General features: G+C 30.0%; 1 protein-coding gene across 1 annotated transcript; it reads left to right on the plus strand.

Moving 5' to 3' along the window:
- The first annotated feature begins 9104 nt into the window (after positions 1 to 9104).
- Positions 9105 to 12553, plus strand: LOC137811570 (internal alternative NAD(P)H-ubiquinone oxidoreductase A1, mitochondrial-like). Its single transcript, XM_068613361.1, has 8 exons — positions 9105 to 9755; positions 10212 to 10425; positions 10697 to 10857; positions 10965 to 11030; positions 11208 to 11371; positions 11512 to 11626; positions 11860 to 12039; positions 12124 to 12553. Exons 1-8 carry the CDS (start codon positions 9291 to 9293, stop codon positions 12274 to 12276), a joined length of 1518 nt encoding a protein of 505 aa, XP_068469462.1. The 5' UTR covers positions 9105 to 9290; the 3' UTR covers positions 12277 to 12553.
- The last annotated feature ends 3416 nt before the right edge of the window (positions 12554 to 15969 follow it).

Below are 15969 nucleotides of genomic sequence, written 5' to 3' on the forward strand. Positions count from 1 at the left end.
AATCTTGCAGCTTTCTTAGGGCTTTGGTCCCAATCCAATGAGATCAAAGACTCAACTGTGATGTTTCATGCACTTTTGGGTCTGATGCATACTTATGCATAACAATATAGAGTGGCTATTATTAATAGATTTATGATAGTTTTTAATATTGTTCTGAAATATGATTTTTGCCTTAATTCTTTTGTTTAGATTTTATATCTAAAATTAATGCTAGACTTTTTTTTTCTAAACGATGGTCTTTGGTCTTTGACTCCTGAGTGGTTACACTGTTGGTGCACTTTTGGTCTGATCCATTCTGGTATATATGGGGTCTCTTTGGTGTTCCATTGATTCATTGTTCCTGTGGAACCTAGACCTGGCTATGTTTTATTGCTTCTACTATTGGTTTTGGGTAAGGGGACAATGAAAAGGTGTTTATACAGTTACCATTGAAAATGACAAAAGATACCAAACAACGCCTGGATCAATGAATAAGAGTTATTTTATATTGTTTGGTAATTAGTTTTATGTTCAAGTTTTATATAAGCACTTGTATTAAATATTAAGATAAAGAACTTAATCATTAAAATAGTTTTATATTTGAATAATATTGTCTTCCTTAAATAACATATAATCTATATAAAAAAAAAAATCTGGTTGCATTAATGCACATTTGTTCAAGCTGCATGTAAGATATATGATGCTGGACTTAGGAAGTTGAGAATTGAAAAAATTAAGAAATTGTGAATTGGTGAAAGGCTTAATTAAGCATACATAAATTTGCATATTTTTAATGGACTCTCTATTTAATGTGTAGATTCAATATTTAAAAAATTTATAACTTTTAAGTAAGGTTGGATTATTTTATTTATCGATGGATTAAGTAAGTAATGATGATTATCTTTTTTCATCATCTTACTTGTTTCAAGATCTTATTAAATATGATGTTTTGTTATTAATATTTAATATTTTGTTTAATTTAAAAATAAATATTATTTTATATTAACTATAAAATATCATATTTTTTAATATTTAAAAATAAAAAAGTAAAAATAATTAAAACATGAAAACAATCATATCAGTTAACGAAAAAAATTAAATAATAAATATTTAGTTAAAAAAATTAAATATTCAATAGAAAAAAACATTTATTAAAAAATAAATTAGAAATACTTAAATTTAGGAGAATTTATGAAAGCTTTGAAATTTAATTAAGCATTTTAGAAATTAGTTTTTGTATATTTATTGGTAATAAGTGGCTGTAAACGCTTATCATTATTACCAATGATGAGATGAATGACGATCTATCTATTTCAACTTTTGGGGAGATGACTCTTTTTCAAGTGGAAAGAAAGGAATCAAGCGAACAAATCTCTTTGGGAAGAATAATTTTTTTTTCAGATCTTTGTACTTAAGTTTATTCTTGATTTACAAAAGAATAAATTAAATGTATGAGTATAATGTTCACAATCTAAAATAAAAATGTATATTATAATTCAATGACAAATCATAGGTTTTTATGATATTGATAGGAAATTAGAATTTCTAATACATTATATATATAAAAAATTAATTAAATTTTAACTATTTTTGGATATTTTTAATGGAATTTTTATTAAAAAAATTATAAGTACTTGAAATGTTTATATTTTTTAATTAAATTTCTAATATTTAATTTTGTTGTTAAATAAGGTGATTTGGTTATTACTTTTTCATCACCATCTATTGAGTTTTAATTCTCAATTGGGATTGATGTGATCATTTGATTTGCAATCTTAAATATAATATCAGGAACTTTGATAATAAAAAATAAAATTTTGAAAGTCTAATTATTTTTTTTTCAAAATGTTATTGTATGTCTTTGTAGATTTGATTTTTATTATTATTTAACTTATAAAACTAAACAATATCATTTTTTGAAGATAAATTACAATTCCAAAATTTCATTTTTTTATTGTGAAAATTCGTGATGTTCTCAAGTATAAATTTTTTGAAATAAAACAAAAATAATTATTTAGAAAAACCCAGTTGAAAATATTTAAATTTATAAGAATATTAAATTAATTAAGATTTTTTTAATTTTTAATAGAGCAACATAAGCATTCACAATGAGAACTAATAGTCATATTAACCACAATAATCAAACAATAAAAATTCAATTGAAATATATAAAAAATAATTACTGAATAGAAAAAATAATTTTAATAATAAGAACTTAATTAAAAAAATATCTAGAATTTATAAAAAAAGGTGAACTTTATTAAACGAAAATATTACAGATAATTTTATATTAGATATAATCATCTTTCGCGATTTGAAAAAATACATGAAAGCATTAAAGCAAGGGAAGGTTTGCCAGCTATATATGAGTGATTTTGTAGTAAGAAAGCGAAATAAAAGTGATTTTCCAGGCTTTGTTCTGCAGCCATGAGGGATGACACAAGTCACTTGTTGAATATATTCTTTCTACTTTGAGTTATTGCAGAAAACAGAATAAATTGAAAGCACCTTGAAGTTGAGACAAGATGAATTAAATGCAACCTTATTCTAATCAGACAATATAAGGATAGTTATATTCACTGTTCCATGCCCAGAAAGGATGGTACTATGATCCCTATGGATGTAAAAGGCATAACATGTGTTGGAAAGATGTACCAGAAATTTTGGAATATGTTCCACTAGGTGTGCCTTTGCCTTGGCTGTCACATTTACCCTTCACCTATCATATCATATTCATATTCATACACATTCATTTAGGTTTAGCATTATCAAAAACACACCACTCAAACCACATGCCACTGCTTATTCAACTTCTACTTTTTCTGTTGTTGAAAGAGAGAAAAATAGATGGAAAAATGTGGAAATGTTTTTACTTGAGACAACAGTGACTTTGAATTAGCAAATACTTTTACTTGAAGAGGAAAAGAAAAACAGTTCAAACAACTTGTGTAAGGAGAAGGTGAAAGAAAGGAAGTGAATCAGGGAAATGGTGAAGTTTAATAAAAAAATTGTAGCTGAAAATTATTGTGGTAAGCAGTGTAAGGTAGTGAAAGTCACATGGAAATCACGGGAAGTTCACGTTATTCAGAATGTATGATAGCATGGAATTGATTGGATTAGAAGACCAAATATGACAAACCATGTTATGCATAGTTGATAACTACTACTCAACAAATTGGAATTCATTTTCAACTACTTTTCTCTCTTTCATTTAAATTCGTTTCAATAATTCTTCTAGCTGTTTAGATAATAGGTGCACATTTTGGAGTTTTAGTTTGGGTTCAGTGTTTTTATTTAATGTTTCATAAACATAGGGAAAAAGTCTGTAAAAATGAGACAAAAACTGAAATTCCAAACCAGTCCCATTGTTCATGGATTATATTATTAGATTGATTTTAAGTATGATGGGTCACGAATTTTGTTAAAACATATCGTTTCTATATGAATGTGGGGTCAAATTTTACGTAAATGTGTGTATGGTGAGTTTGGGAGAAATAATTATGCGTATATCTTGTATTCTATAACCTTTTGATAAATTTGTTCTGATGTTAAAGGATATAGATTGATTTTGAAAAAAAAAAACTTACGTTACCTTTTTACTTTAGTTCTCTTATGCTTTATTTGAATTAAAGAGTGAAATTGAGAGAATGTATTTGAGACTATTTGAAGGAAAATTCTGAAAAAAATTATATAAGTGTTTGATTAAGATAAATAGAGTGAAAAATGTAGAAAAAGTTTATGAAAATTTCTCAATGATGAATGTGATTGAAATTGTATTTTTTTAATTGATAAAATGGTAAGTTTACATATTTGTCCTTATATTTAAAAATTGTTGAAAAAATAATTTAATTGATTATTTGTGAAATTATAATTGTTTTGAATTAAAATATTTTTCTGGTATTGTATTAGAGTTAACTTGGGAAAAAAATATAAATGATGTAAAATTTTTCATGCTTACGATTTTCAGAAACTTAATTTAGACAAAAGTTGTAATTGTGATTTTTTTTTTTAATTATAGTTGTATGCAAATAAAAGATTATTTTTGTTACTGTGTTGGGACATTATTTTCGATATTGTATTGAAGCTATAATTTGATATATCAAAAAATATTAATAAAATAAATATTAATGTAGTATATTATAATTTAAAGCAAAATTCATGGATGAAGTTCGTGCATAACAAATATTATAAATGTGCATAGAATTCATGTTATAATTAAGATTTCAGATCTGAAAAGAAAAACACATGTGCATAATAAAAGACAACCAAATTTTTACATAGTTTAGGGGTTTTTAGTCATTATCTTCACAAGCTTTCTCATTCGTCGCTCGAGAGGCAGGCCAAAGAGTTGCTTCACCGCTTAGGATGACCACATAGGAAGTCATAACAGTTATCCAACAAACTTCATCCTATATGCTCATCTCCACTAACATTTCTCAGATATCAGATTCAGAGTACTGGAGAGTCGATGTACGGCGAAGTATGTGCGTGTGTTCATGAAATATGGAGTTTCGTTCTTCTTCTACAACAACATGTCGTCTGTTATATTGTGGATTTTCTTCTGTAGCATTAGTCACTTGTTGTGATGACAAAGCGACAACCTCAGATGAAATGGCTTGTCGCTCAGCATATGACATAACCTATTTGACTAATCACTACCTCTCTCAAGGATATCAGTTAATCCTTCAAATCTTGTATTAAGCCTTTCGAATTGCATATCAATGACATCCACCATGGGGCTTTTCTTTTTGATCCCCTAGAAGAAGAAGTACCACCTGATGGTTGGGATGACTGAGGTGGCATCGATTGGGGTGTCAGATTAGGGCCAAGACTATATGAATCGACATTAAGGTCAGCTGAGCGAGGAGCTTCACATTAGGTCACATCAATATCTGATTCCTCTGAGATGTAGTCCATATTGTGATCGTTAAGATCTAAATTAAAATGATGAGACTAAGTTCGAGTTGATGATTGTAGTGCTATTCTCCCACCATGGTCGTTGCCATAATTAATCCCCATAAGTCTTCCATCAAGTTGTATTGTCTGATGGGTTTAATGTGTCACATTGCAGTTGTGGATTTTGCCTGTTCATTAATGAAAAGAAATACTGAAAAAAAATACATTGATATTCATAATTAATGTATACAATAAGTCAACATCATCAATATGTTACCTTTACAACACATCTCACTTCATCCTCAACCTACAAAATTTTCGAGCTTTGATTCTAAGTGAAACCACTCAGTCCACTAAATAGGTCATGAATCTCACACCATATGTCCTAAAGGCTTTTCTGCCTATTCTTCACATATTTTTTGTAATCCCTACCAATCCACTTTGATGTAGGGATTTAACGATGTTTGTATAACCCTGGGTTGTCCAACTACCGTCAATGCGATTACCCATAAATGTCTCATCGATCATGCAATTCAGCAGTCGAAAATCCATGTCGGTAGTCCATTTTTTATGTTCACGAATAACTGCAGATGACTCTGAAGCAATACCCTTCCCGCGATACATGATAAAACCTAATAAAAAAGATTGAACTTTTGTAATAAAATAAATAGTTTTATACGTAAATATTAATAAAGGAATGTCAACATTAAACCATGAAATTGTTCTTACAACAATATAAATATAAGTTAACGGTTGTTACATAAAATTAATTATTGCAATAATCTGTCCACATTTCATTTGCTATAGTATCCCTAATTTGTGACCTGAGCCTATAGTAATCTTCACGAGTTTGTGAGTGTGACACATCTATATCTCCTTGCATCAAGTCACGATCAACTTCTTCCAGTAAAGACTCATCATTATCCACCCCGCAAAGAAAGTTATGAAGAATACAACATGCTAAAATAATATCGGTCATAGTGTCCACAAAGTAATGAGACTCTGTTCCACTAGCTATAATTGACAATCGGTTTTTAGGACACCAAATGTTCTTTCGATAACATTTCAAAGTGAGGAATGACGATGATTAAACAACTCGTGCGCATTTTGTGGAACTCTTCGGGGATACTCTTTTAAATGGTATTGAACTCTGCGATATGGAGTTATAACTTGGGCTTTAAGCATAAAACCAGCATTGCCAAGGTAGTATTTGCCTACAACCATCCATTATAACTTATTACTTATAAGTAATGTCACCAAATGAATATTTATTGCACTTGTAACGGAGCACTGAACTAACTTTCTAGAATGCCTAATGGATCCTCTCGTACAAATGCATCCTTCAATCTCCTAGAATCAAAGGTTGTTCCTTCCCACCCGACAAGAACATATGTGAATTTCATGTCAAAATCACAAGTAACAAATACGTTTTGAGTTGGCCAATATTTGCTTCCACGAAAACGAGGTGCATAAGCTCGTGGGACTTCAACACAGACATGTGTGTCGTCTATGGCACATAAACAATCCTAATACGCAACAAATCCACATTTATAAATAACTTCAATTGCATAAAACATCAATTAAATATTTAAGTATTGTTTCTCATATTCATACCTTAAAGTATGAAAAAACAACAACTATTTTTTAAGATATGAAATTCAACCTCGGTCCCAAATGGTTTAATTAAGAACTCTTCATGCAACATCAACATTGCCTTCAAAACATTATGAAAGTGATGAGATACCATTTCTCGAATCGATGAAAGAAGAATGAAACACTTCGATTCTTGACATTATGACCAATGATGTGTAAAAATTTAGCCACTTGTTCTTCAACTGTAGATCGAAATGCATCTTTAACCATCTCTTAGTCGTTGACATAAATTAATAAATATTTCTGGATCCATACGAATAATGTTACGACATCTTTCATATGGACCAAATACGACATCAATTCGTGTCGACGACGCTCTTTGGTGGAACCAACTCCAGCATAGCATTATTGGTCTCCGTTAATAAACACAACACATATCCAATAATGCAAAGGATTGTCATTGTTGCTACTTGCGTTTGCAAATTTATTTACTCTTGTATTTATAAAATTAGTGTGAAATCAACATCAACAACATTGATAACATGAAAACTTTTATATATATATATAAATAAATAAAAAAAATGAATGATTATCATTATTCATGGTCACAAAATCTTCACAGTACATAAAATAAAAAATTAAATTATATAATTAATTTATAAGATCTTAATGTAAAATTATTGTGGAGTTTAAATTGTGCTTTCTTCACTTCTTTTTTCTTACTTCATTTAAAAAAAAATATTATATGTAAAGTAGTATTTTCATACTTATAATTAATTTATAAATTCAAAATAATATTATTTATACTTATAACTATTTTATAAATTCACAAGAATATTTATCAACTTTTTTATACCTTATTCTAAAAAAAAAATATATTATATCTAAATTATTTTTGTACAGTAGTATTTTCAAAACTTAAAATATTATTTATACTTATAACTAGTTTATAAATTTAAAATAATATTTATAATTTTTTTTACTTTATTTTTAAAAAAATCAATATTATATGTGAAGTAGGTTTTTCCAAATAATATCTGTAAATTAGTATTTTTAAATATTTAAATATTATTTACACTTATAATTATTTCTTAAATTCAAAATAATATTTATAATTTTTTACTTGATTTTTAAAAACAAATTAAATACTGGAAAGTAGTATTTTCAAAAAATTAAATATTCTTTATAATTTTAATTATTTTATAAATTAAAAATAATATTTATAAATTTTTTTAGTTTATTTTTTTTTAAAATCAATATTATATGTAAAGTAGGCGTTTCCAAATATTAAAACGTACAAGTAGTATTTTTAAATCTTTAAATCTTTTTTATATTTGTAATTATTTCTTAAATTCAAATAATATTTAGAAAAAAAAATTTACTTGGTTTTAAAAAACACTAAATACTGTAAAGTACTTTTTTAAAAAATTTAAATATTCTTTATGCTTATAATTATTTCTTAAATTCAAAATAATATTTATAAAAAATTTTACTTGATTTTTAAAAACAAATTAAATACTGTAAAGTAGTATTTTCAAATATTTAAATATCCTTTATACTTTTAATTATTTTATAAATTAAAAATAATATTTATAAAGTTTTTTACTTTATTTTAAAAAAAAATAATAATTCAATATATTATATGTAAAGTAGGCTTTTTGAAATATTACAACGTACACGTAGTATTTTTAAATCTTTAAATATTTTTTATACTTATAATTATTTCTTAAATTTAAAATAATATTTATATTTTTTTTACTTTTTTTTTAAAAAATTAATATTATATGTAAAATAGATGTAAAGTAGGTTTTTCTAAATATTAAAACGTACAAGTAGTATTTTAAAATCTTTAAATATTCTTATACTTATAATTATTTCTTAAATATTAAAACGTAAAAGTAGTATTTGTTATATGTATCAAAATCAGTTTCACAAGTTAAATATAAACAAATTTTAATATCTTAATTAACTATACTTAATATTATTATTTCAAAAATATTTATGTTTTTAAATCTAATAATCATTATTAAATACTATGCTATCCGATTGAGGCAAATAATACACTTATTAAAAAAACAAACCACCTAATTATCATTATATTTTTATATACATACATCAAAATAAAAATAAATTAAATAATTATTCATTCAGTCAAACTATTTTTTTCATATAGATTACATATAAAATCACAGCATACATACATAAAAATAAAAAACATAATAAATAATTATTAAAAAATGGAGGGATAAACAAATGGCCTGATGAAGTGTTTACATTAATATCCGGCTAGAATTTGAGGCATTGTGGCTGGTGCGGGATGAATGAGCAATTAATTTGCTCTGAAGTATGGTTATCTCCTCATAGTTCTGCTATGGAGTTTCTTTTCCTTCCACCATATTATTATTGTGTAAATGTATGCATGTGCCTTCAAAAAATTGATTTTAAATATTTTTACATGTTCAATTTTATTATCATAATTAATTAAAAGAAGGGTGTATATATTTTGTGTGCATAAGAATTTTCGTGTAGATAATCCTTATTATCCTTCATGAGAAATCATGTGAAGACATTTGTCAATAACAAGAGGTGGCAATGGCACCTTATGATATAACTAAATCCAAACTTCAACTGAAAACAAAACCAACATGGCCACATGTATGGAACTTTCTTAGACTTGTTTCATTTTCTGCCCCAGATGAAAATCTTGTGATGCATATCTACTAAGCTTATATATGTATACATTCTCGCACACACAAAATTCAGTGAAACCCATTTGAGGTTGAGACCAAACAAACAAACATACAAGCTAGGATCATTCATTCATGGCTTGGTTAAGAAACCTCTCCACCAAGTTTTCCACTATGATGAAAGCATCCTCATCATCATCAACTCGAACACCCAAAACCACATACCCATTTTCATTCACTTTCCTCTCCCACTTCAGCACCAACCCCATTGAGGAAAAGCCTTGTGTTAAGCCCATTGTTGAGAATTCGGGTCTGGAACCAACAAGGGCCCATGAGAAACCACGTGTGGTGGTGCTGGGCACAGGGTGGGCTGGGTGCAGGCTCCTGAAGGGTTTGGACCCGAGTGTCTATGACATAGTTTCTGTTTCACCTCGCAACCACATGGTGTTCACCCCCCTTTTGGCCTCTACTTGTGTTGGAACTCTTGAGTTTAGATCCGTTGCTGAACCCATTGGAAGGATCCAACCAGCTATTTCTAGAGAGCCTGGTTCTTATTTCTTCCTAGCCAATTGTACTCACATTGATGCACATAACCATATGGTGTGTATGTTTGTGTGTTAACTAGTTTTTTTGTTGTTCTTGTTACAAGTGTTTTCTAGCATTGAAGTTTTGTCCATTTTCTAAGTTATGTGTATTTTACTCAGTTAAACGTATCTTTCGACAAACTTCAAACTTCTTTACAAGTCATTCTAAAAGAGAAAAATAGAAAAAAAAATGAGTTTGTTTCTAAATTAAAATTAACTTATGTTTTAGCTAATTTATAGAATCTTTCTCATGTATAACTTGTTTAAATTCTTAATTTACCCTCAGAATAAGCTAATTTGTAAAATTTTCTTATATAATTTATACAAACTCTTAGTTATGGAAAAATTCATTTCGTTTTTATTTTTATTTTTGTCTCCAAAAAGTACTTCTAGGAAAACTTGTTGAAAGATTGGTATCAAAACAGTGTGGCTTAGTTATAGAGTGTTTGGTGTTTGGTGTTTGGTTTTGAAGGTGCACTGTGAGACTGTAACTGAAGGAGTAGAGACAATAGCTCCCTGGAAATTCACAATCTCATATGATAAGCTAGTAATTGCATTAGGGTCACAGCCTTCCACTTTTGGAATTCAAGGAGTCAAAGAACATGCTTTTTTTCTTAGAGAAGTTCACCATGCACAGGAAATTCGTAGGAAGCTCCTCCTCAACTTGATGCTATCTGATGTTCCAGGTCAGTTAAACAATAGTGTTACTATGTTAGAAAATATTGAGCCATCATAATTTTTTTATTATTGTTACTTTTTTGCCCTTGTCAACATAAAAAAGTTACATGGTCAATTAATCAGAAATTAAGATTGTAATTATTGTAAAAATCAATAAATCCGACATACACCACAGTATGGCAGTATATGATGGGATAATAATGTAAAAGTAATTTTCATACATGATTTTCTCTTTATTTATGTTGCTGTGCATTACTTTTGTGCTTTGTTTTTAAGCAGGGATTTCGGAAGAGGAGAAACAAAGGCTTTTGCACTGTGTGGTTGTGGGGGGTGGTCCTACTGGAGTTGAGTTCAGTGGTGAGCTTAGTGATTTCATCACGAGAGATGTTCGTCAAAGATATGTCCATGTGAAAGATTACATTCGTGTGACCTTAATTGAGGTATGCTAAGCACCATCAGATATGTGATATGTGAACTTATGGAAGCCAAAATTGTCTAATAAGGTAGTTTACGTTGTTAACCAATTCATGCATGCATACCTTGTTAGGCAAATGAGATATTGTCTTCCTTCGATGACCGGCTCAGGCGATATGCTACCAAGCAATTGACAAAGGTGAATTACATTTTGATGAAAAATCATTTCATTTTAAGTGTTATTTGAATCTTCATTTTACTAGATCTTATTCTTGATCATTGTAGTCCTGTATGAACTGGTTGACATGCTAAGCAAGTTGTTATACTTTTCTGTATTACTTTCTTTATATTTTGTCAATGTTGTAGTCTCTCTCAGTCAGGAGTTCGTCTTGTTCGTGGCATTGTGAAAGATGTTAAAGCTCATAAGATTGTCCTTAGTGATGGTTCTGAGGTTCCATATGGGTTGCTGGTATGGTCCACTGGTGTTGGTCCGTTGCCTATAATTCAATCTTTGGATCTCCCAAAAGCTCCTGGAGGAAGGTTAATTCTGTTTCTCAATATTGTTGCTTTCATTTCCTGTGACAACCTAGGAAAAGTTACAAATTTAAAGCTGATTTGAGGATAGATATAGTTTTTTATGCAATATATAAGGAAAGCTTCTGATTGATTTTGTTTCATAGGATTGGTGTTGATGAGTGGCTTCGTGTTCCTTCGGTACATGATGTGTTCTCAATAGGTGACTGCAGTGGATTTGTTGAAAGTACTGGAAGACAAACACTTCCTGCACTAGCCCAAGTAAGTGATATTGGGTTCATTGGCTTCTCCTGTACACTCCTTCATTCCTTAAATTCTTTCAATTTGTAGTTTTTGTTTTAGGCTAATGTCTGATATGAGACATTTCGTAGGGACATTGATTCTTTTATTCTCGTTTGTAATGAATCTTCATCAGTGAAGTAGTGTTGCTAGTTTCATCTTTGACAAAAAGTATGTTGTTGACCATTTGACACATTGCCATTTGAATTCCACAGGTGGCAGAGAGGCAAGGTAAATATTTAGCAGCTCTGTTAAACAAAATTGGTAAAGCAGGTGCAGGCCATGCAAACTGTGCAAAAGAAATAGAATTTGGGGATCCATTTGTTTACAAGCACCTTGGAAGCATGGCGACTATTGGTAGATACAAGGCCCTTGTTGACCTTAGACAGGGCAAGGTAATGGTTATCATTACTGTGATACTGTTTCTGGTCCCTCAAAAACTTATTAAGTTATTGTCTCACTTACTATGGCTCTTGCAGGAGGCAAAAGGATTGGCCCTAGCAGGATTTCTTAGTTTTTTTATTTGGCGTTCTGCGTATATCACCCGCGTTGTTAGCTGGAGGAACAGATTCTATGTATTTATCAACTGGATTACAACTGTTGTATTTGGCCGTGATATAAGCAGACTATGAAGATCTTGTGGTAATCACTTTGACCATGATTAAGAGTTGTTTCCCAAGGTTTTATGTAATTAAGTAGGAACTGGCTTGAAGGACAAGGCAGTGAAACTAACATCTTGAAACCAATGCAACTTATTTTGTCTACGCATATTTTTCTCTCTTTTAGCTTCCAATCAATCAGAAATGTAGCCCTCCAAAGTACTTTTGTACATATAGAAAACCAAGAAATCAATTTTCATGTTCATGTACTGCTTATGAAATGTGTGGTCATATTGATACATTTCAGTCACCTAAATGTTCTTATCTCTTTTCTATCAGTAGATTGCTGAAATGGAAAATTAATTTTTCACAAGTCATTCTTGAAATTAGTACTAGTACCTACATACAAGTGAAAATGCCTTATTGAGTTCTTGGTTGAAGTATTGGAATAACACTTAAAGTATGGACTAAAGTTCTTCATTTTACACTTGTAAGGACTAGTACAGTGATGTATATGATTTAACTTAATAAACATGGCAACATCATTTTAAGCATTCAGTAGAAGGACTGTTCGAATACAAGTAGAAAAAAGTTTACATAAGTTCCTATAATTTTGTATCAAAATATACTCTTAACTCTTTCAACATTGAAAAGAGTCAAACAGAGACTAACTACCATTAACAATAAATCCTACCGTATTCACAACACATTATTTAGATATTATACAGGCAATCGTGCAATTTTAGAACATTCACAACACATTATTTAGATATTATATAAGTAATCATGCAATTTTAGCTTATCGCTTTGCATATTTATTATTGTTCTTCACAAATCAAAATAGCTTGAAGAATGATAACTTTAAGGTTTTCTGACTTCCTAGACAGTGTTGCATATGGACCCCAATAGCATTCAAATACATGTTACTCCTCCCATGCAAACCGACCACTTTACCCTCTGTTTTGGTTGAAGTGAAATATTTCCCTACTTCGTCACCAAATGGACCATACTGTCCTCGACTAGTATGTATAAGATATTATTTAATCTGTTTGATCTTATAACTATATGATTCTCACAATATTATTAACATAAATATACGTACCTTGATCCATGAAGATTTGTTCTTCAATATGTTGATAAAAGATGATCACAAAACTGGTTTTCTCCTTTTTGACCATTTTCTCACTTTTACAAGACTTTATGATGGAGAGGTACTTCGTAGAAGGAGGACCAATTTCTTTCTCTTAAAAAGCATTATCAGCACATCCCATCAATGTGCTTAAATATAGAAACAAAAACTTTTCAAAATACCTTTTCAAATTTCAAATTTGAAAAGTAACCACCTTTCAAATTTCAAATTTCAAAAGTAACTACTTTTCAAATTTCAAAAGTAACTACTTTTCAAATTTCAAAAGTAACTACTTTTCAACTTTATGATTTATTTATTTATTTATTTTAAATCACATATATGCCACGTAGGACATATATGCATATTTTACATTCTTCCACTTAGCCAATGTGGCAGAACTACGTTAATTGAAAATAAACCATAAATATAAGGTTGAAATATCTTAAGCATTGGTTATATCATTATATCATCATTAAGTATAGGCTAATATGAGTCTTAGCGGTTTTATGTCATTAGATCAACATAATTCCTTCTAAGTACTACAATATTAGTTTTCTACTTAATATGACCTATAAATGAAAGGCTCATGATGGTCCAACAATAATGACTTAGTCAAAGACAAATCCTGTTATATCAACATAACTCATTATGTATATACAACAACTAATTAAATAAACAGGATGCATTAAATATCAGAAACAATAATCTAATGAGCTCAGAGTGTCAATTCATAATGAACATAATACTTAATCATAATGTCAATAAGGGTTTTTAGATACACCCATTCTTTCAACATGCTCATTAAATGTCTTTGGTGGCAGACCTTTCGTCAAAGGATCTGCAACCATAAGATTGGTGCTAATGTGTTCAATTGACACCCTTTGTTTATGAACTTCTTCTTTAACGGCAAGGTATTTCAATTCCATGTGTTTAGCACCCTTTGAATACTTGTCATTTTTAGAAAAGAAGACTGTTGCGATATTATCACAATAAATTTTCAGCGGCTTGGCAATACTATCGACAATTCCAAGTCCTGAAATAAAGTTTCGCAGCCATAATCCTTGAACAGTGGCCTCAAAACATGCCACAAACTCAGCCTCCATAGTGGATGCAGCAATGACAGATTGCTTCGCACTCTTCCATGAGATTGCTCCTTCAGCTAAAAGAAACAAATAGCCAAATGTAGATTTTCTTGTATCCACACATCCATCATAATCTGAATCTGAATATCCTATCACCTCAAGGTGATTGGATCTCCTATAAGTGAGCACGTAATTTTTTGTTCCTTGCAAATATCTCAATACTTTCTTTGTAGCTTTCCAATGATCTAATCCTGGATTACCTTGATACCTGCCCAACATTCCAACAGCAAAACTGATATCTGGTCTGGTACAAGTTTGAACATACATCAAGCTGCCAACGACAGATGCATAAGGAATCCGTTCCATTTCTTTGCGTTCCAACTCATTATTTGGACATTGCATAAGACTAAACTTATCCCCTTTCTGAATTGGAACGACACTTGCAGAGCATTTTTCCATCTTAAATCTCTCTAGAAATTTATTAATATATGCTTTCTGAGACAAACCTGATAATCCTTGTGATCTATCACGAATAATTTCAATTCCAATCACATAGGATGCCTCGCCCATATCTTTCATTTCAAAGTTCTTTTAGAGAAATTTCTTGGTCTCATGTAATAAGCCAAGATCATTAGTAGCAAGCAAAATATCATCAACATACAGAATTGGAATTATAAATCTGCTCCCACTGACCTTTAGATATATACATCGGTCAACAATGTTTTCCGTAAATCCAAAGGAAGTGATAGTATCATTAAACTTAAGATACCATTGTCGGGAGGCTTGTTTAAGTCCATATATTGACTTCTTAAGCTTACACACCATGTGTTCCTTTTCTTTAATTGCAAAACCTTCAGGTTGATCCATATAGACTTCTTCCTCTAAATTCCCATTCAGAAAAGCGGTTTTCACATCCATTTGATGAAGTTCTAAATCATACTGAGCTACCAATGCCATGATAATTCTAAATGAATCCTTTTTAGAAACTGGAGAAAAGGTCTCTTTGTAATTAACACCATCTATCTGAGTGAAACCTTTAGCAACAAGTCTAGCATTGTGTCTTTTAATATTGCCCTTAGAGTCACGCTTGGTCTTAAAGACCCACTTACACCCAACTCTTTTACATCCTTTAGGCAATTCCACAAGGTCCCAAACTTCATTATGATCCATTGATTTCAACTCTTCTTTCATGGCATCTAACCATTTAATAGAATTATTGCTTTTCATGGCTTGAGAAAATGAAACTGGATCTTCATCAATACCTAAGTCAAAATCTGACTCTTGTAAATAAACCACATAATCATCAGAAATAGCAGGTCTTCTCTGCCTTTCAGATCTTCTCAATACTGCCCCATATGGTTCATTTGTTACCGGTTCATTGGTGACAACTTCATTTTGAGGTGTTTCATCATTTATTTGTTGTTCTTGTATGTTGTCAAATGTTTCAACAACTGTAGGAACAACAACTTGAGAAGAAGTTATAGGTAAAGGAATCTCCACCCTAACTTCTTCAAT

This window comes from Phaseolus vulgaris, chromosome 2, assembly GCF_000499845.2.
Source record: "Phaseolus vulgaris cultivar G19833 chromosome 2, P. vulgaris v2.0, whole genome shotgun sequence".
In the NCBI taxonomy this organism is placed as follows: Eukaryota; Viridiplantae; Streptophyta; class Magnoliopsida; order Fabales; family Fabaceae; genus Phaseolus; species Phaseolus vulgaris.

What these genes read in the sequence shown, in the direction of transcription:
- LOC137811570 (XM_068613361.1), top strand. Translation starts at nt 9,291, where the DNA reads ATGGCTTGGTTAAGAAACCTCTCCACCAAGTTTTCCACTATGATGAAA. An exon ending in CACTTCCTGCACTAGCCCAA is followed by an intron (nt 11,627 to 11,859) that starts GTAAGTGATATT and finishes TGAATTCCACAG; the next exon opens with GTGGCAGAGAGGCAAGGTAA. An exon ending in TTGACCTTAGACAGGGCAAG is followed by an intron (nt 12,040 to 12,123) that starts GTAATGGTTATC and finishes TGGCTCTTGCAG; the next exon opens with GAGGCAAAAGGATTGGCCCT.